The 16,376-nt window shown below is 46.7% G+C and overlaps 1 protein-coding gene across 1 annotated transcript in view; it reads right to left on the reverse strand.

Moving 5' to 3' along the window:
- The window catches only part of LOC105920164 (echinoderm microtubule-associated protein-like 6), a 40,724-nt gene that overhangs the window by 21,331 nt on the left and 3,017 nt on the right, over positions 1-16,376 (reverse strand). Inside the window, 16 exon segments of the mRNA XM_036137704.1 lie at positions 778-878; positions 2,083-2,176; positions 3,928-4,033; positions 4,112-4,298; positions 4,998-5,098; positions 5,171-5,277; positions 5,572-5,739; positions 5,889-6,098; positions 10,667-10,923; positions 11,011-11,148; positions 11,237-11,438; positions 11,747-11,882; positions 11,969-12,154; positions 13,168-13,236; positions 13,309-13,407; positions 13,530-13,689. Of these exon segments, the coding sequence (XP_035993597.1) occupies positions 778-878; positions 2,083-2,176; positions 3,928-4,033; positions 4,112-4,298; positions 4,998-5,098; positions 5,171-5,277; positions 5,572-5,739; positions 5,889-6,098; positions 10,667-10,923; positions 11,011-11,148; positions 11,237-11,438; positions 11,747-11,882; positions 11,969-12,154; positions 13,168-13,236; positions 13,309-13,407; positions 13,530-13,689 (2,321 nt within the window).

Genomic DNA, 16,376 nt, shown 5'->3' on the forward strand with positions numbered 1-16,376 from the left:
ACAGGTGAGATCTACCTGAATGCTGCCAGAACCTTGTTAATTAACAGGTGAGATCTACCTGAATGCTGCCAGAACCTTGTTAATTAACAGGTGAGATCTACCTGAATGCTGCCAGAACCTTATTAACAGGTGAGATCTACCTGAATGCTGCCAGAACCTTATTAATTACCAGGTGAGATCTACCTGAATGCTGCCAGAACCTTGTTAATTACCAGGTGAGATCTACCTGAATGCTGCCAGAACCTTATTAATTACCAGGTGAGATCTACCTGAATGCTGCCAGAACCTTATTAATTACCAGGTGAGATCTACCTGAATGCTGCCAGAACCTTATTAACAGGTGAGATCTACCTGAATGCTGCCAGAACCTTGTTAATTAACAGGTGAGATCTACCTGAATGCTGCCAGAACCTTATTAACAGGTGAGATCTACCTGAGTGCTGCCAGAACCTTATTAATTACCAGGTGAGATCTACCTGAATGCTGCCAGAACCTTATTAATTAACAGTTGAGATCTACCTGAATGCTGCCAGAACCTTATTAATTACCAGGTGAGATCTACCTGAATGCTGCCAGAACCTTATTAATTAACAGTTGAGATCTACCTGAATGCTGCCAGAACCTTATTAATTACCAGGTGAGATCTACCTGAATGCTGCCAGAACCTTATTAATAAACAGGTGAGATCTACCTGAATGCTGCCAGAACCTTATTAATTACCAGGTGAGATCTACCTGAATGCTGCCAGAACCTTATTAATAAACAGTTGAGATCTACCTGAGTGCTGCCAGAACTTGATGTGCTTGATGCCCACGGTCACCAGCTTGTCCATCCTGAAAGGGTTGCTCTTCACCACAAAGATCTTCTCCTTGTGGCCCCTGCAGGACAGAGGAGGAGGTCAGAACCATCTCTGGTGTCAGAGAACCGCAGAGGAGACTTCTTTCAGCCGGGGTTCTGGCTACGTTCCTTTCTCTGACTTTTCTAGATTAAACCAGTTAAAGTACAGATTTCGTTAATTAAAAACACCCTGAAGGACAAGTGGAGTCGCCTCAGGGGGAAGATCTGCGTCCTCCAGGATGGAGACCAGGACCTGAGAAATGAGCGGCGGGGCGGAGCTGTGGTCAGGAGGAGGGAAAGTTCATGAAACATGGAGGGTTGCCATGTCTGGCCATGTCGTCCCTCTTTTCAGGTAGACGATTAACCCCGTCGTCACCAAAGGAGCCCAGCGGGGCGAGCTGCTAGTTCTGGTGCTGGTGAGGCGGCGCGGGACAAGACGGGTCCATGCAGAACACCCCAGAACCAAGATAACAGCAACGCTAAACTGATTAGAAATTACCCGCTGAGCCAGAGGAGGGCGCCATACAGACGGCCTCAGACACCAAGGCAGGATTTCTGCTAATAAGCAGTAAACAAGCAGACGGAGCTAGAAAAGCACCAGGTTAGCAATTCATTAGCAACAGCTTGGCTCTGGGGGTGAGTTACCCTTTAACTTTCTGAATAAGTTCAATCTCTTCTGCTTTACAACTTTGGCTTTTTTATTCATATTTACTGTAGTGAGTAACTCTGGGGATTCCTGTCTACGTGATTTTGCCACTGGCAACTTTCCCCACAGTGGGACAACAAAGGTGTTTCTGTCCTGATCTCATTAATTCAGGTGGAAAATAAAACCAGCTGAGCTCGTCTGGTTCTTCTGCGCTGAAACGTGTCGTTGAATCATCCTGTTACTGATATAACAGAGAAAAGTTCTTTATAAATAAACCTGCCTTCTCCTGGAGACGTCTGAGGTCTGAGGTCCAGGTAACCTTTCAGCAGAACCGTACTGGATCAACAGGTTCTGATTGTTACCGTTTAGGTGCAAAAGAAGCTCGGTTTACCTGAAGCTCTCCAGACTGCAGAAATCTGGAGAGGTAAAACGTTTAAACAAAGAACCGTCCAGAGGTCCTCCTCCACTGTTTGGTATTTCTATTCTATTTAAAGAGCAATCATCAGGAGGAGATCCTGGATTTAGACCATCACTTGGTGAACAATTCAAAGATCCTTTCACAGATCCAGGTGTGCTCACCTGGATCCAGGTGTGCTCACCTGGCTTTAGCCAGCCTCTCTCCTTTCTTCCAGTCCCAGATGATGATGGAGTGAAGCTCGTCGATTCCCACCGAGACCAAACTCTTCCCGTCCGCTGCGCCATGCAGAGACAACAGAACTCATTAGAAGGTTCTAGGCAGGAAGCAGAACCAGAAGGTTCTAGGCTGGGCCACCAGGGTTCTGTAGACCTGGCCCGTTATAGCCACTGTACTTAAGAAATTACATTAAATACACTTCTTACGATTATATGCAGTGTCAAAGAAACCTAAACTTACTGGTCTCTATGACATTTTTTTTACCTTTATAGTTTCATTATAACAAGGATTTAAAAATGAAGGTGTTTCAGGTTTAGCTTCAGCCGTATTGAGATGTGATCAGTTTTCATCTGCTAGATCAGGGGTCTGAATCCTGCAGTTCCAGAGCCACAAGTGGCTGATTTAATATTATTAGACCATTAAATATTGCCCTGTTTTATTGTTTAATTCATTTGTTATGTGCCCCTATGAAAAAGCACTGGTCCCACTTTGGCCCCCCTGGTAAATTTGATCTAGAACCGCCACTGGTTCCAGGTAAAAACAGAGGAACCCTTGAGGAATAAAGACGGGAGGATTAAAGACAGGAGGATTACAGACGGATGCTAGCAGAGCAGCTGGAGGCGACGCTCTGCTTCTCCTAGCCGACCAAACGCAGTAAAGTCGGTGGAAATCTGAGCCAGACTGGGCTGATGTTCACAGACTGAGGCTTGTTTGACCAAACATTAAATAACGTAACAGTGGTTAGCTGCACAAGCCTTTGGTAAGAACCTGCAGTGACGTGTTGTGAATAAGGGATAGAAAAACTGAACCCAACTAAGAGTAAAGCCGGCGTACGCTGTACGATGTTTTCAGTCGTCCTCAGAGCTCAGACTGTACGATGAAACTTCAGGTTTAACGTTCTCGGTTCTCCGTCTCTGTTCTGTACGGCCCGACGCTCTGATGCTCTGATGCTCTGACACTCACACCGTACGTCTAAACGTCAGACTCAGCGCCGCAGAGAGATGGCGCTACTCAGACTCGTCTACCCGGAAGGCAAACGTAAACAGTAGAAGAAGAAAAAGAGGGAAGTGTCGATGCTCTCTGTTAAACATGAGGCTCAGTAGAAAGAAATGCACCGCCACCATGATTCTCTCCTCTCCTGTTTTCCTCTGAGAAGAAGAAGAAGAATCTACTTGTTTGCACATGCTCAGTGCGCGAGGTCGGGGGAAATCGGCTCGTAGACGGTCATAACTCTGCTTCACCAGCAGGAGGCGCTCATGATCACCTCAGGAGGGCCGACTGGATGTCAGACATGTCTGATTTTCATCATACTGTCTGATTCCTGATGAGGAGCAGGAGGTGAGAGGCTGATGGCCCCTCGTTACGCCCCGGATGCTACACCACGCACCGTGATCCAATAAATCCTGAAACGACTGAGGAATCGGCCCATCGAGACTTAAAGCAGATTTCCTCCAAACACATGATGCCCATGGAGACCCTGTTGGTAACTTCTGGGCAGGTTTTAGCCTTAATGTCTAAATTCATGCCAATCAGAATCAGAATGGTTCTGTTTCATGGACCCTGACGGCCTTTCTGCCGTATTTAACACCAGACGATGAAGCTTTTCCTTTTTCAGCCAGTAAAGGCGCTGAAGACGTCAGGGACGCATGCTTTCTGGATGACGTTTGCTTTGGTGTGTCCCAGCAGGTGGAGATGTTGGGACACGTGGATTTACTGGACTATGGTCATGTTTAGCTGCAGATGCTCCAGGTAAGCTGGAGGCGTGAGGCGGGGACGCTCCCAGCTTAACCAGGGCTGGCCGCTGACACACCTGTGAAGTCCAGAGCGCAGACTCCTTTGCTGTGGTGACCTCTGAGCAGAGACAGGCACTTCAGAGTCTGGATGTCCCACACGTGGATGGCTGGGTCTCTGCCCACCTGGACACACAGACGGCCAATCAGAAACCCAGAAACGCCTGGCAGGGGACCTGCTGCGCTCTCATTGGCCGGCCGTACCTGTGCGGACGCCACGTAGTCTTTAAGAGGATGAACGGCGAGGCTCAGGATGTCGTCGTCGTGTCCGAGGTAAAAGCGCTGGCTGTGCTGCAGCCGGTGGTAGACGACGGCGACGGCGGCCACGTGGAACACCACCTCGCCCGTCTGCGCGTAGAACAGGTTGTTGCGACAGTCGAAGCCCCGGTACCTGCAGGGAACAGGAAGCACAGGTGAGAGCATGAAAGCTGCAGGTACCACCCTCCATGCAGGTTCTGCCTGTGAGTCGGTTCTGCCGGATCAGAACCATCCAGAACCAGCACATGTCAGGGACTGAAGGACGGCGTTCTCCAAGAACCCGAGGTTCTGAAAGAACAACCTAGAAACCTGTTGAGCGCTGGTCCATTACGGGTGAAGCACCTAAAATCTGTGCTGATATAATCTGACCCGGTTCCTACATCACAGATGATCCATGTGGTTCTGCAGATGTGACACAGAACCAAAAACATCATCTGCTAATCATCTAAAATGTTGGTTGGTATCTGTCTGGAAAACCCAAAGAAGTTTAAGAACATTTTGCTTTAATGTTCTAGCAGAACATTTGGATCAGGAACCATAGCAGAAGCTTTGAAGGAACAAACGACCTCACTGAGAAATCCTTAGAACACGTTAAAACCTTTGCTTCAAAGGCCTAAATCAGGAATGCCTCGGTACCGGGCCTCGGTACCGGGCCTCTGTACCGGGCCTCTGTACCGGGCCTCTGTACCAGGCCTCGGCACCGGGCCTCTGCGGAGCGGCTGGTTCTGAGGAGGACTGCAGGACGGTGGACAGGCCTGGAGGTCTGAACCGAGGTTGAGGTCTGTGGCTGATCTCATATAAAACGGATTATTTAGACTTAAACCGTTTTTACCCGTGAACAAACTGCAGACGAAGTCCTTCCTCTGGGGCTTTCTGACGCTTCAGGGAACCAATCAGTTTCTTCTTGAGCTGTGGCAGATCCTCCTTATACACCTGCAGACAGACACAGGGGGTCAGACACACAGGTGTGTCATCTACAGGTAGCGCTCTCCGTTTCCTGCTCACCTGCCGCTCATAGTTGGTCTGAGCTTCCTGTTCGATGTCCGAGTCGAGCTCCGGGACGTCCGACACGTCTGAGTCCGACTCACCGCTGTTGGAGTCTGCGTAGCCCTCTGAAGACCCCAACCAGAAAATTATAATCCACTTTACAGGATAATTACTGGATAATTACAGGATGATTACAGGATAATTACAGGATAATTACTGGATAATTACTGACCATAAAAGGTAGATGTCCTGTTAACAAGCTAACGGATTCATAAAGCTTTAGCTAACATGTTCACACTCGGGCCTGCAGGTTCTGTGTGGCTGTTCTCAGGGGTTCTGTCAGGTTTTAAAGGTTCTGTCAGGTTTAAAGGTTCTATGTGGCCTTCAGGGAACCCCGGATGAAAGGAACATGAATGTACCTTGCAGAAGCGGCTCCAGGACGCCGTTCATGACGCCTTCTGGGAGGAACCTCCACTGGAAGACGGCGTGGTCTGCTCCACCGGTGCTGACCACCCACTGGAGGTCACTGGACCAGCGGACGTTGGTGACATGGGCCGAGTGGCCGATGTACTTCTTAAACTTGGCCCCTGTGCCGGGGAGACGGCCGTTAGCAGCTCCTAAAACTGTGACCTCACCTATTCTCTTAGAAACGAGCCCAGGAGACCAGGGACCTAGAACAGGTTCTTCAGTTGATCTGATCTGGGCTACCAAACGCTGTCTGGAGGATGATACGGACCTCTCTTCAGACAGGGGAACCTGAAGAGCTTGATGAGACCCATGTCATCCCCCGTCACCAGCACGGCGCTGCTGTAGTTGGCGTGCACGGAGTTGACGTTGGTCACGTTGGAGTATTTGGGCCAGATGGCGTTCACCTCTGGCCCGACGATGCCGGTCCAGGTCATCCAGTGGATCCCCTTCGCTTCCTCTTTAGGAACGAGTTTTCCTGCTGCAGGACAAGAACGCCATTAGAGCGGCGGGTGGTCCTCAGTGCAGACTCCTGGGATATAACACACCTGCTGCCACACCTGTGTGTTCCTGGATGACCACCAGGGGCAGCAGACAGAGTGGATGAGTTGGCGCCCCGCCCACAGCTGTTTAATCCCGTTGGGATTCACCCCACGCGCCACAGGCTCGATTTTCTCACTGGACTGAGATTTACTGAAGCAACTTCCTCCCTGCACTGCTGATGTACTTTCTGAACCCACTACGATGGACGACTGAGAGCCGTTTATCTCCCGGTGATCGTTAAAGGACAAAGCGTCTGAAAAGCCCAGAGAGACGAAGGCATTTCTCCTCCGCTGTCCGACGCACCGGCCCGCCGACGCTGAACCAGATTTGCAGACTGGAAGCGCTGCAGGACACCCGCCGAGGCAACGTCAGAGTAAAGAAAGATTCCCCCCTTTTTTATTTCTCTTTTCACCCATAAGGTGATCTAATTGTGCCTGGGCAGAATTATTAGGATTTAGTTTAATGCTTAATTACTCCAAGACGGAGTTTGTTTAACTGCTGGACGTCTCTGATGTATGTGCACGCATTTAGTAAGTGATTTTGGCTGTTTTGGTTTGTGGTTTTATAAATGACTCCACCGCGGGTCGATTCTTCCATCTTTTCACATTTTTCTTTTTCTGTCCTCTTATCAGTTAAATCTCTGTTGGGACTCTCAGTCTTTGAATTCCTCATTTAGGCCGCCTCACGTTAGCGTAAGCGCTGATTACATCATTCAGACCTCCCCCTTACGCATCACGCAAGGTCGTAGGTTGTGTGTCGTCATAGTCGCCATCTTGGGAAGGTGCAGTGTAGCTAAGCTGTTAGCTAGGTTGTTCATCCAGTTCCCAGAGCTGTTTTGTCTTTCAATGCTGCTACATCAAATGCCGGCGTCTTTAATGTGATGTTTAAACAACTGAGTTGAACTAAGATTTCCTACCTCTCATTTTAATCCATTTTTGACTTGTTTATTTTCTTTTATTTTTCTTTTGCATGTTTAGTTTAGTAGTGAGTAGAATAATTACTGTAACAGGGAATTGTTTTGCTTCAATAAATAACAACGTGTGGAATAGTAATTGTTTGTGTTCATTACAATCCAGAGTCTGCATGGTCATCAGAATACAGAGCTATCTCGTTTTGAGTAAACATCTGACATACAGAGACATTTACATTGGATTGGTGATAAAGGAGTAAGATTAAACACTAATTATAATTTGAGTTATCAGCTTGCTGGATAAATCTCATCGGTCAGAAACCAATCGGATAATCTTGTCCCGGCATAAATTAGTTCATAACAGCTGATTAATAAATGCATTAGTGTTATTAGTCATTACAAGCTTATAGCCCTGAGATCACCACCATTTGAACCATATTTTGTTTATAGCAACTATTTGAGTTTGAATGACCTATTATTAAAATTATGATACCAAATTATAACTAGAAAAAGCTGTTCCTGCGTAACAGCAAGTGAGAATGCTAATCTGCAGAATGATTGAGCAGAAGATGCAGAAAACATTGAAATCAGATTTGAAGAATTTGAAAAAAATAAGAATTTGAAGAAATTTGAAGAATTTGAAACATTTGAAGAGTTGGAAGAAATAGAAGAATTTGAAAAATTTGAAGAATTTGAAGAAATTTGGAGAATTTGAAGAAATTAGAAAATTTGAAGATTAAGAACAATTAGAAGAATTGGAAGTATAGGAAGAATGTGAAGAATATGAAGAATTTGGAGGAATGTGAAGAATTTGAAGGCATGTGAAGGAATTTGAAGCAATTTGCATTGATTTCAATGGGAACAGCCAAAAAAATTGCACAAAAAGTGAAATACTTTAAAAAGTGTAAAAGTTAGCATAACCATGAGTCATAGCAGGCATGCCAGGAACGAGCTGAACGTTTTGACACCAAAATTGTTGAAATCAGTTAAAGTATGCGGGAGTAGTTAGACGCTGACGGAATAATTCTAAGCAAAGGCAGCCTGTCCCTGACCTGTAGTAACCTCTGGCCAGCAGAGTTCTGTTGTCATGGAAACTCACTCACAGCTGCAGGTGTCCGTCTACTGCAGGCACAGACTTATGGTCAGACGAGCTCTAATTAGAATAAAATGGCATCACAACTCTGTATTTTCCGTCAACCGTTAGGGCTAGAGACGTAATTTTTTCTGTGTTTATTTCGGAACGGATAGGGAAACAAGTCAAACTATCATTTTCTTCTTAAAATATTTTAATGTAGGTGCAAAAAATCATGAAATAAAGGGGAATATTGACAAATTCAAAAATCCTCTAAAATCGGTCCCGAACAAATCGCTCTAGCTGAAAAAGTATAAGATATATCAAAATATTTATTTCAGCGTAAATATCAGCAGGCTTTTGAGGACTGTGGTGCTCATTTTTATGTTTGTACAAAAATCAGTGTAGGCATGGCAACGATGAAAAAAAGTGCATCATTTAGAAGGATGGAGTTCCAAAGCGTTTTCAGAATTTTGCACATTCGCTACTCCCGAACAAATTGTTCCTGCGGCAAAACCCTAACAGTTATCGACAAAATTCCTTTTTTGTGAGTGCCAGAAGGGTCGGGACATGAATGTGTGAAAGTGTCATGCCTGTACATGTAATGGTTTAGGAGTAGTGACGATGTAGAAAAGTGCCTCATTTGGGGGAATGGAAGTCTGATCCTGTTTTAGCATTTTCCCAAAACGCTACTCCCGAACAAATTGTTCCTGCGGCAAAACCGTAACTTTTATCGACAAAATTCCTTTTTTGTGAGCGCCAGAAGGGTCGGGACATGAATGTGTGAAAGTCTCATGCCTGTACATAAAACGGTTTAGGAGTAGCGACGATGTGAAAACATGTGTCGCCTGGGAATGTCAGGTGTGATTTTTCACCACACCTCCATAGAAAATCAATGGAGAGCTTTTAGGGTTTGTGGTGCTCTGGGGTAATTTGCGAAAAATCTATAAATCCCACACCAATGATGATTACATTTCCAGAATCCAGACAAAAATTCCTACGTTTTGATGTATAATTTATCTGAATAGAGTGAAAATTGAGCGAGTGAGAAGAAGTTGTTCAGAGAAGGAAAATCTATAGGAACGGCAGAGTGGCCACTCTAAATTAACTCCCTAGCAACCATAGCAACGCATTCATTTTTCTGAATTTTATGAAAATGCAAACTATTTTAAGGAGGTACTATATGAAAATGGTGGGGGATATGAAAAAGCTGAAGTAGCTGAAGATAGCTGAAGGTTATTTGAACATTTTAAAAGTTGAATGGCGTTTCTAGCCGAAAGTAGGCTGAAGCAGTAAGTTGTCAAAAAGCTGAAATATTTGAAGAATTTGAAGGATTCTCCATTCAATTTCAATGAGAGCAAAAAACTCACAAAAAGTTAAATATTTTAAATATTATAAAAGTTATAATTACCAAAAGACATAGCAGTAATGTCGTGAATGAGCTGAACGTTTTGATACGAAAATTGTTTAAATCGGTTGAAGTATGCAGGAGTAGTTAGAAGCCGAAAAACGTATGGAATAATAATCAAGACCTGAAGGAACTTAAGTGAGAATATACAGCATTCTCACTTGATTAAAAATAATAATCATATTCAAACAGCTTTCTGGCATAACAAACCATTGGTCCCTTCTCACTGGAAGCCTCCAAGGCTCCGTATCCAGGAGGAGGAGAAGCATCCAGACTCTCACAGGCTTCTGCCAGGGAAGACCACAAAGGACAACGCGTTGTCCCCATCAAGGCATAGAGATCCATCTTTCTGAACTGATCCCAGATCTGTAGTACTACCCAAGAAGCCACCTCCATTCCCCAGGGAAGGTCTCTAGTGGGACAAGTACTCCACCACTGAGTTCCTCTGGCCTAGTCGCTGCCTTGCAAGAAGTGCCTTGGTACCAAATACATGCTCCGCAGCTCCAGAACATTAATGTGTGACTCTGTTGAGGGCCCTCAACCCCTGGATGGAAAAAGGTGAGCAGGGACCAAACCCCGTCCATCCACCCTGCAGTTGGCCGTGCCATCATTGTCAGCCAGTCACCTCGTGCCCGGACGTTGACCAGGACTCTGGACGTGGCCAGGACTCTGGGCGTTGGCCAGGACTCTGGGCGTTGGCCAGGACTCTGGGCGTTGGCCAGGACTCTGGACGTGGCCAGGACTCTGGACATTGGCCAGGACTCTGGACGTGGCCAGGACTCTGGACGTTGGCCAGGACTCTGGGCGTTGGCCAGGACTCTGGAGGTTGGCCATGACTCTGGACGTTGGCCAGGACTCTGGACGTTGGCCAGATATTCCTCACACAGACGAGCTTCTCGTCCGGCCGGCACAGCAGGGTTCATCCACTCTGTTTATTGCCACAGGCAGTCAGGAAGAAACTCGGGCAGCAGGACACACCCAATCCTGATCCTCAGGTGTCAAATCACAATAGTGAAGAACTGTTTGGGTGAAACTGTGTTAGGCTAAACTTTTTAGAGTCCATCTTCCATCATCTGCAGCCAGAACTGTGTCCAGTCTGGACTCTGAGGTCCATACCTGGCATCCTGTAGAAGAGCCGCTCGCCGGCACCGTCGTTGGTCTGCAGGAAGCGGCTGTCGACAGACCAGTCCAGGTGGGTGATGAAGGAGGTGGAACGGCTGCACTCACCCACCTTCTTGAAACGCTGACCGACGGCATAGATGTCCACCAAGCCGTCGTTAGAACCCACCGCCAAGAAGGAACTATCTGGAGAGAACTTCAGCTCGTGGATGACCTCCTTCCTGTCCTTAATATGCACAACCTCCGTCATGTCCCTGCAGACAACGGTGTTTACCAGCCATTAAACCACCTTAAAGGTGCAGCGACGCCAGTGATGAGCGTAAACAACGAAGGAGGGTCACCTGACGCGCAGCACGGTGAACGAGCCGTCCCTCATGCCCAGAGCAAGCTGAGAGCCATCGTTGTTGAAGGAAACGCTTCTAACGGACTCCTCCATGTTGCAGCGGGCCAGGAGGGTGTGGTCCGGGAGACTCCACAGTCTGACACAGGTGAGACGGACAGGTGAGACACAGACGGGTCCAGTCGCACAAAGTTAGAAGATGGTGGATGTTTTCAGGCCAGACCAACCTGACTGAGCGGTCGTCACTGCCGGTGACAGCCACGGGCTGTTTGGGGTGCAGGTCCAACGCCCAGAGCTCGCCCTCACTGTGGCCCTGCATCAGCAGGACCGGCTTGTCCCGGTCACGGACCATCACCTCAAAGATTTCACTGTCCTGAGTCCCGGCCAGGATCCGGTCAGCCTTCCAGCACACGCTGCGAATCGAGAGTCCTGAAAGGAAAACAGCTCAAGTGAAACAAGGCTTGGGTACAGATGAGACCAGATGAGCCCACCCAGGGCTTACTGGGTCCTCCAGAACCAGGCCCACCCAGGGTCCTCCAGAACCAGGCCTGGTCCAGATCTATCTGGACTGAGACACCTGAAAGCAAGCGGGTTCTCGGTCCCTTGCAGCCAGGCGGAGCCAGCAGAATTCATGTGCTGGTACGGATCCTGGTACGTATAATTATTGAGTTCTGTTTATGGCTGAAGTTAAAGAGCTAAATTATACCAAGCACGTAGTAAAAAGACAAGCAGCACACCTTTGTAGCCCTGCTCAGTCTCTCTCAGGTCGATCTTGGTGATGGGTTTGAAGTCCACGTCCCACAGCCGGATGCAGCCGTCGCGCCCGCCGGTGGCGAATCCTTCCTCGCAGGCGTGCATGCTGAAGATGCCGGCCTGCACAGGGAGGAGGAACAGAGCTGGGGTTTAGGAACAGGCCCGCTCTGGTCCTGCTACAGAGATGTTGGAGAGTCTGCTGGTACCCCATGTGCTGCCTGGACGGTCCGGACCAGAGTGATTCCTTTCCACACGTAGACGTCTCCGTTCAGAGCGCCAGAGTAGGTCAGCTCATCTTTGGCTGCAGAGACACACAGGATGGTCTGCAGGTCGCCCGTCTTCCCAAAGATGCCTCGCTTCGGCGTCAGAGCGTTTCCACACAGAGTCCAGAACTGCAGTCAGGAGAAAACTTCTTCAGAACCTGCAAACCTGCTTTAGTTCACCAACATTTTGTCCCAACAGCCGCGTTTCAGCTGAGGAACTGAATCAGTCAGCGACTCAATGCACCAACCAGGATCCTTTCAACAGAAACTCTTTATTTCCTCACCTGACTGATCTTTCCTCATATAGCAGGACTAAACTGGACTGTGTGAGTCGCATCTGAATGACACTGTATGACTGAACTGTACTGGAATTAACTGGATCTAATTTGGACCGATTTAAACTTTTTATTCTCCCCGTCGTAGACAGGAAGAGTTACTAATCCCCAAATTCACCTTTGTTTTAAAGATAAACTGTATAAATTGGGCCTTAAAGGGGACACCTCCTGCAAAATTCACTTTTTTGGCCTCTACACCTTGTTGTGTCCCTAAAAGAGAAAACGATGAATGTAGTCTCTCCAGGAGCAGCGTAGATAAATTTATAATCGTTTTGGGTCGTATGTTTCAAGCCGTTCAGTTTTTTCTGTTCTTTATTACATTTTTGAACAATTACATCTCAGTGTTTGCTGTGGAGCTGCTACACAAGATCACGGACTTCCAGCTAACCAGTCGGGTAAATCGGGTAAAAATTCAGGGAGTTATGATTTATTTTAGTCGGGTGTACGGTTTCCTTCGTATAAATAAAAGCACTGAGGGCGCGTGAGGGACCCATCCAAGATGGCTGCCGCTGAGCCGCAGCTCCAGCGCCAGTCCATGAGGCGTCTACCTGTATAATGTCTATAAAGGCTCTGTCACCTGGAGGGGGCGGGGCCTGAAGAGACGGCACCAAAACGTGTTGCTTTCAGACACAGAACAGGACAAAAAGGGCTGTGGGAACTAAATTAACGAGGAATTTAATTAAAGTTTAATTTTAAAATATTAAACTTTTGTCTTTTTTGGAGACTTTATCATCATAGAATTATTTTATGCTTCATAATGTCTGAACTCTAAGCAGAAATCATGATTCTTGGAGGGCGCCGTCTCACCTTGATGTGCTTGACTCCACAGCTGACCAGGCGGCTGGTCTGGAACGGATCCCAGCAGATGTCAAAGATCTGTGGGAACAGCGACAGCAGCGTTATGGGTGGACCATCTTACAGCACAGGCACCTTCACAGGTCAACCTACTCTGTCTGAGTGTCCGGTTGCAATGGCGAGGACACGCCCTCTCCTCCAGTCCCAAATACACATCGTGTTCTTGGCATCCAGTCCCACTGAGGCCAATCGCTGTGACAACAGAGACATAAACCAATCCTGAGTTAACCTGCATGAACCATTGACACTTCGCCTCCAACGTGGAAACCATTTTTACTGGAATCTACGTCTCCTGTAAGGGGGCGGGGCTTTACCTGTCCGTCTGAGTCAAAGGCGAGGCAGGCGACTCCGTGGGTGTGGACATCCCTCAGGATGGAGACGGTCTGCATGGCGTAGGTGTCCCAGATGCAGATGTACGGGTCCTTGCCCACCTGACCCGTCGCCACCTGGATCTTATCAGGGTGGATGGCCAGACTGCCGACACAAACCACAACATTCACCTGAAGGTTGAAAGAGGCCAAAGCGGGTCCAGTTCACCAACACTGAGGTTCTGAACACCTCATGTCAATGGTTACTGATCTGTTCAGGAGAACCGTACCGCAGGAAAACCGTACCGCAGGAAAACCGTACCGCAGGAGAAAACTCAACTCTCTGCAGGAGTCCTGAGTTCAGACCCTGCGTGAAATAACTCATCAATTTCACAGTTTCTGTTTTACTCTGGTATAAATTTGGCCTGAAAAACTCTTTTTTTCCTTTTCAGAAGTGACTGAAAATATGGACGACCACTATTATGACCTGAAAGGATGTGGAGATAGGAACACTGAAGATATTGGTATGGACCAAGAAATTTCCGTGGAACAGATCCGGACTTTGTGTTATTAAAAGGCTTCCTGTGAAGATAATCACCCATAGGAGTGAAACCAGTGGTCATTGGTGGTCATAACCAAACATCTCACAATAATCTTATTTTCTCTACCCTTGGTGATCTAATAAATTAACGGAAAGTATCCAACACAACAGATAAAAGTTTAACGTGCCTTTATAATACATCTATTGTTAATCTGGTGACCAAAGTATGCTTGACTGATTACTGGAGGATGATAAATCCTTCTAAAAGACTATTTAACTGGTTTAATTCCTCTAATAATGCACAATGATAGGTTAGTGGTTGATACCCAGTAATTTAATAAATACTGCATCTAAGTGTGATATGTTCAATTACAATATCCGTCTCGTTAAAGGAGCAATAAGTGATTTTTCACCACTAGGTGGAGCCTGAGCGCCGCCTGTAGACCAAAACAAGACGTGCATCAAGCCACGCCTCCCTACCTCCTCCAGCACCCATGTCCCCTCGTCCCCTATCGGCTCCTCTGAGCCTGTTAGTGAAGGATAAAAACTCAGCAGAACAGAATCACTTCTCAGAGGAACACTCTTCTGGTGAAGAAGTAACTCATAAGTTTATAAAGCTGTTAGCAATAGAACGTTTCGATCCAATGGGCGTGCTCGCCACCATTTTATGCCAGGCGGTTGCATTTTATGGGCAGGGAGGGGACAGCTGTGCACCTATGTGCACGCCCGGCCGGCCCGGCAATGTAAACAAGAGAAAGGAGAACAACTCAGAGAGACGGTGTGTGAGGTTTAACCATAGTCCGTCTACAACGATAGGTTTAGTTCGTCAGAAAACTATTTTTTATTTCTTTCTATTTGAAATAATTAAATTTTGCTTATTGCTTCTTTAAGTAATGACAAATGTAAACGTAATCGTGTGTGGAAATTAAACAACTTTTAGAAAATTACGCATTTTGTAAAAAAATCTAATGAAGCACTGAGTTGATTTAATGGTTTAAATTTAGTGTGAGACTAAATAAATATGTCTCCCAGTTAAAAACAAAAACAGAGAGAAATCACTAATGGTATAACACAGTGTGCTAAAACCAAACTATCTGTGGAGGAAGTTTAAAAAAGTAACTTTCTATGATCTCAATGAATTGAGGTGTCTGAAAAAGCAAAGGGGCGTTTATTTGTTGCAGGTCTCGTTGGATCGAGGAAGGAGTAAAATCTCCTCTTATGTGTCTTATCTTGAAAAGCAAAGACAAAAAAATGGGGGAGAAGGTGAAATAGTTAACATCTATTTAACTATTCCTGAATGTAGTGATTTTGACTGTGATGTTTAATTCACATGTTTTGCTTATTCAAGGTTTTTCCACCTCTACAACAGCGTGACCAGACTCAGGGCTTCTTCGGCCTCCTCAGACATTTCCTCAACATGTGTGTTATAACTGGTTCTCTCATCAGGGGTTTGTACATTGGCTGAAGGTGAACTAGGTTATGGTCTAAGTCCCCAAGGAGAGGGAGGGGTGATGAACTGTATGCCTCTTTGCAGTTTACATGCAGTAAGTCCAGTGTTTTATGGTTTCTAGTGTGGCAGGTCACATAGGTTAGACATGGGGAGGGTGGAGGACAGGTCTGCATGGTTAAAATCCCCTGATATCAGAAAAGTGGCTCTAGAATCCTGGGATGTAATTTAATAACATTTTATCTGTTAATGATGTCCTGATGAGTAATTCATCTTCTCTCCACTGGATGCAGTATGGAACCTTGAGGCTGCTCAGTGATGCCTTCAGGGTCCAGATCCATGGATAGCTTGCAGGGACTGTGACACAGGGTGTGCATGCTCACTGGGCTGTCTCAGCCCCGCTCTCACATCCTTCTTTAAATACTCTCTGAGCACCTTGATTTCTGGTACCTTACCCTGAACCCGACCCTAAGCCGAACTTTACCCGTACATAGCTCATCCTGACCTAAACCTAACAGACATCTTAGTCCTAAAAGGTAGACTAAGGTTTCTAAGGAAGAAAAGTGAGGACCAAACAATGAGATTCTGACTTGTTAGGAATGGTTCCCACATTCCCATGAAGCGGTTCTACCAGAATCGGTCCTGCTGAGGCACCAAGTACACAGTAAGACAGGTGTTCCTGCAGGACACCAGCATCAGCGAGTCTGCTGCATTGCTCATCTGGAAACAGCCATGCTAGCCAATCACAACTCAGCAAACGTCTGTGTCAGCAGCTGTTCCTGCGTGCTGATGACCTGACGAACTGTCATGATGCTAACTCTGTGGGCTCCTGACATCAAGGTCCCTCTGAGCTGAGCAGGCAGGA

The sequence above is a fragment of the Fundulus heteroclitus genome, chromosome 5, assembly GCF_011125445.2.
Source record: "Fundulus heteroclitus isolate FHET01 chromosome 5, MU-UCD_Fhet_4.1, whole genome shotgun sequence".
Lineage (NCBI taxonomy): Eukaryota > Metazoa > Chordata > Actinopteri > Cyprinodontiformes > Fundulidae > Fundulus > Fundulus heteroclitus.